The sequence below is a fragment of the Chrysochloris asiatica genome, unplaced genomic scaffold (genome assembly GCF_000296735.1).
Source record: "Chrysochloris asiatica unplaced genomic scaffold, ChrAsi1.0 scaffold00027, whole genome shotgun sequence".
Taxonomy (NCBI): domain Eukaryota; kingdom Metazoa; phylum Chordata; class Mammalia; order Afrosoricida; family Chrysochloridae; genus Chrysochloris; species Chrysochloris asiatica.
Window position 1 is genome coordinate 18,381,770 of NW_006408545.1, and position 9,086 is coordinate 18,390,855.

Here is a 9,086-nt window from a genome sequence, read left to right on the forward strand (position 1 = left end):
AACCTAGCTGCGTCCATTGTATTAATTGAAGGGTACGGAAAACTATTTCCTGTTTTGGGGGACACGGTCTTCGCTTTAGTACAGTCGCATCAAAGGACAACCTCCCTCGGCTTCCTCCCATCGCGCTTGCTCCCCCCTACCGCAGGACTCCCGTTGGTATCCTCCGCCCCGCTCGCCCCCGCACGCCGGGGCTCCAGGCCCCTCACGTGACCTCTACGCGCGCTTGCGGGGGGAGCGAAGTCTTGGAGGCGGCGCCGCGGGGGACTGAAGGTCCGACAGAGACTTGTGCGCCGCAGCTTTCGCCGGAGTTCCAGCGCTGAGGACGTGATGTCGGGGCTCTCCCTCCCAGTTTTTTGGGCCGCCACCTGCCTGACGGCGCTCTGTGTGCTGTCTTTGGATCCCAACACCACTCTGGTACCTATTACGAACGATACCACGACTTTAACGCCCACCACCACGATAACTCCGACGAATGTGACGACCCCAGCGCCGAACACCACTGCATCTCCAGGTGAGCCCCAGTCCAACGAGCTTTCTGCGTCCTCCCACACTCGCCCTGCGCCCTCACTCCCCTCGGTGCGCGCGGGGCCGGGACCAGGACGGGCCGCGCTCGGGGTGCGGCGGCGACTCTGGCAACATGGCGGCCCGCCCCGAGTCCAGTGCGGGGCCGGGCGCGGGGTGGCCGGGGTGGGTGGTGGGCGACCCGGTGGGAAGGGGCGGGAGAGCCCCGCTGGCCGCTGGTCTGTTTACGACTCTCGAAGTGTTTCACTCGGACGTGCTTTTTCGAAGTGTACCGTAATCCCCGGGCTCAACTTAGGCTCGGAGGAGGGGACGTGGCTGCTTTCCGCGGTGGCTGCTGAGTTTGGTTAAGGGGCGAGGCCCCGCGCCTCGAAAGTTGTTGGAGGCGAGACCGAATTCTGTCACTGGCTCGGCTCGTGTGTCCACTCGGCTCTCCTCTCCCAAGGGTGGCTTTCCCGGAAGTTGGCGAAAAGAGAAAAATTTAAGGACAGTGGTTATTCATTCGTGTCGGAAACAAAAAGTCTTGTCTTTGATTTGATTAGACTGATATTTCGGATTGGCAGGAGATAAGAGTAATAACTGAGATGTGAGCATCTAATGAATGGAAATTTTACATCCTACGTTAAATTCAAAGGAAGACTTTACTTTGTGCTTTTCATATGTTCGTACATACAGTACTTTTGGGAAACTTGGGAGGTAGATGATTTCATCTAGTAGCCAGATGAAATCGGAGATAAAACAACTCTCCCAGGAACGCCTCTTTAGTAACTAAAGCTGTCGATTTCTTAAAACCCCATCAAGACGTGCCAAATGTCGACTAAGGGGCTTGTTAGGCAGAGAAATCAATACAAGAAATCGATCTCTGTCGTGAAAACACAGAAAAAGGAAGGACATACAAATTTGAGGTCATTTGTAAAAAGTGAAGAAACTTTAGCTGCTTAAAACCTATAATCTCGTGGTTGATTGGTTCTAAATTGTTAAGGTAATTAATATGTAGTTTAATATAATTTGTTAGATGTTAATGTAACTTGTTAGACGTAGAAAGATAGAATGGTAAAACTAAACTTAAAAATAAGGAAAGTCAATTGTTGTAGAATATTTGGAATTTTAACTTTTTTTTTAAGGTGAAAGAGCCAGCGGATTTTTTGTCTCCTGTTTATTTGGCAGTTTCCTCCCAGAATTGTCAGTGGGTTTTTTTGTTTGTTTGTTTGTTAATTGAAGTGAAAATTGAAATTAAGTTAATTGAAGTTGTATTTGATAATTGAAACTCATGTAAAAGAGCTGTTTTGTGTTTCTGGAGATTGTATTTGCATAAGCTGTAGTTTGAAAGGTGCTGGTGGTTATTGTGAAGTACAGTCCAGTTGGTACGGACCCATAGTGACCTTGTATAGGGTTTCCGAGGAGTGGCTGGTGGTGGATTTGAACTGCTTACCACACCAGGACTGTAAATCACATTTACTGTGCTACCCAAATCTTCATTGGTAAGCACAAAAGATTTTTTAAAAGCTAGCTGGCATTTTTCATCTGTATGAAAATGTGTGAAGAACTGTATCTTATTTCTGCTTCGTGACCCCCCCCCCTTTAAAGGTGTACTGTATATGACACAGCCTCTAATCAATGCTAATAATATCTTCAACAGCAGTACCTCAGGACTTGTAGACAGGGAGAAGACTTACAGAGCCTATTTCCAGATTCTAATACTTTGTTCACATGTTGAAATCCAATTAGGTCTTGTTTTTGAACCCTTTGATTTTTAAACTGCTATTGACAGGGACCTTGATAACTTGTTAAATTCTATGTACACTGTGAATATGCTGGGAAGATACTATCTCTTATTCTCCAGCTGTAGAGGCCCCTGTAAAGATGGAACCGTTTATGAATTGGAAATCTCTAGGATGTTAATTCATTTTCATAATGAGTGTCATCAGAGCTTGGATTTAACCTGTTACTTTATTAGTATTAAAAATCCCAATGCATCATCTGGTGTTTTGTGTTGTATTGGTTTTATAACAGGAGAATAAGCCTTTTCATGTGTGTGTGGATAGATAGATAGATAGATAGATAGATAGATAGATAGATAGATTAGATAGATTAGATAAGATAGATAGATGTTGTTGTTAAGTGCCGTCGAGTCGATTCCAACCCATAGCGACCCTGTATAGGGTTTCCGAGGGAGGAGTAGCTGGTGAGTTTGAACTGCCATCCTTGCAGTTCAAACGGCTTTGCAGTCTGGCGCAGTAACTCACAGCACCACACCAGGACTATATATATACATATATATATAAATAGAGAGAGAGATTCTGAGTGTGAGTGAGTCCCTGGTGTGGCACTGTGGTTTAATGCTGGACTGCAAAGTTGCTTTGAACCAGTTGGTACCAACTCATAGTGACCTTACGCACAGCAGAAAGAAACACTGCCCGATCCTGGGCCAACCTCACTATTGTTGCCACGCTAGAGTCCATCGATGCTGCCACTTGGCCAGTCCATCTCGCTGGGGGTCTTCCTCTTTTGCTCTGACCCTCCACCTTACCAAATATGATATCCTTCTCCAGTGACTAACATATATATATATATATATATTTTTTTTTTTTAAAGGATGTTTTAAAGTGCCTCAAGAAACCCTCAGCATCTGTGGGTGTCTTTCAAATAGTTGCCCTGTGAAAAAGACTTGTTTAGATAGGTACCTACTTAATGTGTTTTTTTGGGGAGGGGGGCTTTTGTGTTTAACTGGTGTTTTTGAGTTGATTTATTACTTTAGTTTATGATGACTGGAATTTATTGGTAAGCCAGTGTTTATAAAAACATTAGTATTTTTCTGAATTAGTCGTTCTTGTGCTGTATATAATACTTAGTATTGTTATAAAACGATAAGCAGAACAAACATGAAATAAGATACCAATTTGCTGATATCATACATTTTCTCCTCCCAGAAACCTGTGAAAGCCAGCACAATTGCCTATCCTGTTTTAATGCTAGCATTATTGGTAATGGTACCTGCTTCTGGATGGATTGTGAAGGAGGTAAGAAGCTTTGGGTTTGCTTTCATTGGCACTATTTATTTTGCAAATCAAACACTTGCTTTTATCAGTTAATTGACACCACTACCCCTATCCTGCAGAAGCTCTTCTTATGGCCATGCCCCTACCCCTTTTTTTGTATACCTTGAATTTGATAATTAAAGTTCAATTGCTTTAATTAAGAAATCTTAAGGAAGAGAGATTTTAAACTTTCAGTAGGATTAAGAATACTAACACACTAGAATTAACAATGAAAGAAAGTTGTGGAATTTTCCCCTGGTGATTTTAAGGAAGATCAAACTGGATTGTTTGTAACTGTAGATGTCCGTCCTGCAGGGTGAGCTATAAAGTTAGAAAAGACTGCAACTTGTTTGATGCTTAGCTAGATATGGGTGAAAAATGAGGTGGGGTGGGGAATGGAGCTTACTCTTTCCTGTGCTTATGTTAAGTTTTAAAGTAAATTAGCTACATATATATTTTTTTTCATTAAATAAATGTTTTATTGTGAATTGTGTGATAGTTTACATGGGAGAACATTAGTTTTACATTCATTCTATCATACATTGTTTCACTGCCATTGTTACCATCCCGTCTATGCATCATCACCCAACCAAAGGGTGTACCCTGCCCCCCTCCCCCACGGTCCTCAACCCCTTTCAGCTACATGTATTTTTGATTGAGGGTAAAAAGCTAGATGGAATATGAAATGCCCATAAAGTTTTCCTTAGACCCATGGCATGGAATTGTGGTATGTTTAGTCTCTGTTTTCTTAATTTAATATAAAAGGGTTGTTTTTTTCAGCAAAACATTATATTTGATTAAAAAAAATAAAAAGCCAAAACTATGAGTTAAAATTTTTTGTTTTTGCTTTTAGGTAAAGAATTTTCATTCTTGAAGGTATATATAAATACATAACAAAATTCAAAAAGCTTTGTTTAGAATTAGGTATTTGCTTAATTGTGGATTAAATTTTGTGTCCAGTAAGTGTCACAGTTGTTTTAAGTCACAAAATGGACTTTAAGAGTCCATGCAGTGATCCCTGTCCCCATCGTGTAGTAGGAGTTGGCAGGTTCTGGAGGCTGAATGCCCTACTTTCAGGGGATCTGTGGAAGGCTTTCCTTTTACTCTCGGTGTAAATCTGCTAGCAGGAAAACTATTTTAGAAAGCATAGAAGACTGAAACAGTGAGACCACCAGAGACTGCTGCTCTCAGAACACCTACCCTGCTTCTCAGCCCATATTAAACATCCTGCCCACTTCTCCCTAACTTAGCCCTTTCCTGTGGGTTCTGGCTGCTTTCCTTGACTGAATAGTAGCCACACCACAATTCTGAGACGTGTTTTCACATTTATCTATTCAATATATTTATGTGGATTTTAAAAGAACAAAATTTGGAAAGTTCTTGTAGTATCAATAACATTACTTATTGGTCTTCTAAATTGTTTCTGGTTGGGGTTCATTTTGTTTTCTTAGAAGCGATTCTGTTGTTGGGTGCTGTGCAGTTGACTCTGACTCATACTAGTGACCCAGTGCACAGCAGAGTGAAACATGGCTCAGTCCTGCACCATCCTTACAATTGTCATCACTTGAGCCCCACTGCTGCTGCCGCCACTGTGCCACCCATCTTGGTGGGGGTCTTTTTCCTCTTTTTTTGCTGATCCTATACTTTACTAAGCATATTTTCAGTGTGTGTTCCCTCATGATAATATGTCCGAAGTATGAGAAATGAAGTCTTGCCATCCTGGCTTCTAAGGAATAATTCTGGAGCTTTGTAATAAAGTCAAAGGTAATATAAATTATTGGTGCTGTTTGTTTTTTTTCCCCTCTCATCAGGTAAAAGCTACTGTTCACATAATTCAACAGCTAGTGGTTGCAGCGTGGTGAATGGCACAAAATTCTGTTCAGGTATGTTTTCACATTGGCTGCTGGGAAGGTGGCCACAGAGAGATGAGGGATGTTATTGCTTCAAGATGCATAATATTTCAATGTTTATTGAAAGTATTCCTGTAATTCTAATCTTGTTAGACGTTCGGTGTGCGTAGCAAAAGAAATAGAAATAGATCACTTCCTCTTGGTCAATAAAGGGCAGATACTTCCAAGTCTGGTTGTAAAAGTTTAGCTAGACATACAATGGAATGCTATAAAGTTTTTAAAAGCAGTTTTTAAAAAAATACATTTTCCAAGAACTCACTATAGTTTATACATTTGCTCTGTTTGCATTTTATAGGCCTGAACAACCTCATTCTGTCCTTGCTTGATTATGGCGATGCTGCTAATGATTGTCAAAGCTGGTCTCTAGCATAGTTTATGCGTTAGTTAAAACAAACTTATCTGCGTTTATCCATTTCATATACTTTCTTTTCATGAAATTATTTATTCTTTTACCTCTATTTTTTGTCCTGGAAATAGTTAAAAATTTTAAATGAAACAACTAATTTTGCTAATGAGATTTATAAATTAATGGGAAAGTCAAACTGCTACTTTGGTACATGGGTAACAGAAGAATAGAGCAAAGATTTCTTTGTAATGTGTTACTCGTTAAGTGCCGACAAGTTGGTTCTGTCTCATAGTGACCCTGTATAGGGCTTCCGAGGCATGACTGACCTTGAGCTTGAACTGCCGGCCTTGCATTTCAAACCAACCTCGCAAACTACGCCTTAACCCACAGCACCACATCCGGACTCCTACCTTGAATTAATTTTAGGAGGCATTACCGTACCAATTTGAACTTTGTAACTGAGGATTATATTAGTTTTAAGTCTGTTTTAAGTTGCATAAAGTACAGCATAGTAGGTAGTAGATGAGCAAACATTTTTAGTAGTTTGTTTTAATGTAGTAAGGATTTTTAGTAGTTGTTTTAGTTTGATTTGTGAGGAACATAACATTGCAGATTACGTGGTGGCTTAAACAATAGCCATTCTTGTTTTTCCTGGAAAAGTGGTGAGGACTGGAGTGCAGCTAGAGGGTCAGCATGGCAGCCCTGTAACTGTCAGGAACCCAGACTGCTCCTACGTTGTACTAGGTTGTTGTTAGTTTCCTCGAGTCAGTTCTAAGACATAGTGATCTTATGTGCAACAGAAGGAACCACTGCTTTGCCCTGCATCAGCCTCATAGTTGCTATATTGCATCCTTTGTTGCAGCAGCTGTGTCACTCTATCTTGTTGAAGGTTTTCCGCTTTCTTACTGTCCTGCTTTACCATTCTCAAAATTAGCTTTAACCTTGCTTGCAAAGGTGGGTACTGAGGTTCCAATCATATTAATTTTTCTGTCAACAGGAAAGGGTAGGGAAAGAGAACCCTGTGTCTACTTTAAGACTTCATAACTAAGCAAGGGCAGTAAAGGTTATCCAGGCCTGGAAAATGTAGAGGTGCTCTGTGACCACTTACAGATGACACATAGCAAGAGAGACTGAGGAATAGCTTTCTTGTGGGAGGTGGGGAGAGGGGTGCCTTAAGAAATTGTTGGTTGTATTTCTAAAGACTGGGAGAATGATGCTAGGTGGGGCATCTGCCAGTCTCTTTTACAGACAGTTGTGAAAATTGTGAACATGGTACTTAAATGTCTGCAGGTTGGGAAATAGTATAGATCACGTGGTATTTTAAACCATTTAGATTTATACTTGGTTTTCGTTTGTTTTGTTTTAAATAGTGCCCACTGCTGTTCCACTGCCAACCAGTTCTGCAGGTAATCCAGGATGATTGACTCTTTTCCTCCTTTCAGAATTATGCTCTCGGTGGATAATGTTTTATTAATTACTAAAAAGCTGTTAGTATAACTTTAAGAAAAGTAAAGACTTACTGGGTGGACCACAATGTGTCTGACTTGTGACAATGACACATAATACCAGAATTTCACAATCAGTGAATCTGAGCAGATTTGTACATTCATTCTATAAACTTCTATGGGTTTTGTGAAAATCTTGCAAAGTCAGAAGCCTAAAGAAAATTAAAACAAGCTTTAATTCCCAAAGATGAAGTAAATTTTGATACTCATGTAATAAATACATGCGTTTCTTAGTATGACTTTTTTAATTCGTAGGTTTTTTTCCCTTAGAAATAAGATTATAGAGACTAGAGTTCTCTCTTCCAAATACTAATTCTTGACCTTCTGTGTATCTTTTCGTAAACTTTATTCAGAAGTATATATTGATTTTTACACGTAGATGCAAAGGGCTTCAAAAGTTTGTGGAAAAATGCCATTGTCTTTTAGTATCATTTTTCTTTAACTTTTTGAGGCCTCCTTGTGTGTATTACTGCGTGTATCCTAAGGCAGACAGAATTTTATGTCTTCTTATTGCTTTAAAATACATTTAAATGCTAGTATTCTTGGAATTATATTTATAATCAGGGAACCATTAACTGAAATTTGGTCTTTATTCTCTTTAAAAAATTGAAAGCATGATGGGATTGGAGCTATTATTTTTAAGATAGATACTAGATAACTAGGAAATTGGAAAGTTGGGGGTTTTAATACATTTTGTGTACATTACAGCTAAAACCACAACTCGGCCTTCCTCTACTACAGCTTCTACCATAGTTCCTACATCAGGTAATTGAGACTTCTTAAATGAACAGGATGTAGAATGTATATACAGTGTTGCCTTTTACTATTTCTAATGGCATTTTCCAGTTTTATTCATGAATGGCAGTAGCCTGAAAATCTTAATGAGGTTTACTGGGGACCAAGATAGTAGGCTGTTAAAAGCATGACTGATGGGTTTGCTGAGAGTTCTCATCTAGTGTTTTAATGTGTACTCACATTTGGCATGGCACATTAGGATTAAATAGTATTATTTATTCCAAAGTCCTCTTTGTAAGTGAACGGTAATTTGTTATAATTTAAAAAGGTGAATTCTGATAAATGAACTAGGTTGTATGCTCTGTTAGACTATGGTGATTTAAGAGAAGATAATGTATCCATCCTTTCTTTACTGAAAACAGTCTACTCACTATATTTCTTACATTTCTTGCTTTCATTTATTAATTAAGATTTGTCACATTGTAAACTGGTAGCCTAGTGGCTCTGTAGAATAAACACTAGCCCATGGAGTTCCCACAAGCACTGCAAGGGAGAAAGATGAGGCTTCTGCGCCAGCAAAGATTTATAACCTCAGAAACCCCTCAGGGCACCTGTGAGTGGGAACTGGACTCAAGGACACTGAATAACAACAGCATGCTGTAAACTGCTTTCTGTTTAGGTTGTGCTGTAGGACAAGGTACACAGGTTAGGACCCTTCTTTCTGTCTGAATTTAAAATATCTGTATCTAAAATTTACTGCTATCATGTTGATGAGTCTTTACTGCCATTTTGTGATTTCTTGTAATTCATTTTAAAGCTGGCCAATTTATTATACCTAGTGTTAATTTAACATTCTATTGAAGAAAAAAACTCAAATTTTTTATTAGAATAGATGGACCTGCATCTAAATTGTTTGTTTCTTCTTGAGAGGTTTTACTTTCCTTCAAAAATAACTTAAATCACCATATCCTTTTTTTCCTTATGACTTCTTGATAATAATTTTTCATATAAGGGCGAGTAAAAAATTATCTGC

General features: G+C 39.6%; 2 protein-coding genes across 3 annotated transcripts in view; both read left to right on the top strand.

Annotated features, from left to right (window-relative positions):
* The window catches only part of PPIL6 (peptidylprolyl isomerase (cyclophilin)-like 6), an 80,849-nt gene extending 80,529 nt beyond the window's left edge, over nt 1-320 (top strand). The window contains exon 10 of the mRNA XM_006839990.1: nt 80-320. Within this exon, the coding sequence (XP_006840053.1) occupies nt 80-320 (241 nt within the window). The remainder of the gene's footprint in view (nt 1-79) is intronic.
* Nucleotides 321-327: 7 nt separating this feature from the next.
* The window catches only part of CD164 (CD164 molecule, sialomucin), a 10,689-nt gene continuing 1,930 nt past the window's right edge, over nt 328-9,086 (top strand). The window contains exons 1-4 of one of the 2 annotated variants that reach the window (XM_006839941.1): nt 328-511; nt 3,450-3,530; nt 5,369-5,440; nt 7,184-7,219. In XM_006839941.1, the coding sequence (XP_006840004.1) occupies nt 328-511; nt 3,450-3,530; nt 5,369-5,440; nt 7,184-7,219 (373 nt within the window). Of the gene's footprint in view, nt 512-3,449; nt 3,531-5,368; nt 5,441-7,183; nt 7,220-8,026; nt 8,084-9,086 lie in introns of both variants that reach the window. The other variant, XM_006839940.1, reaches the window with a different exon arrangement.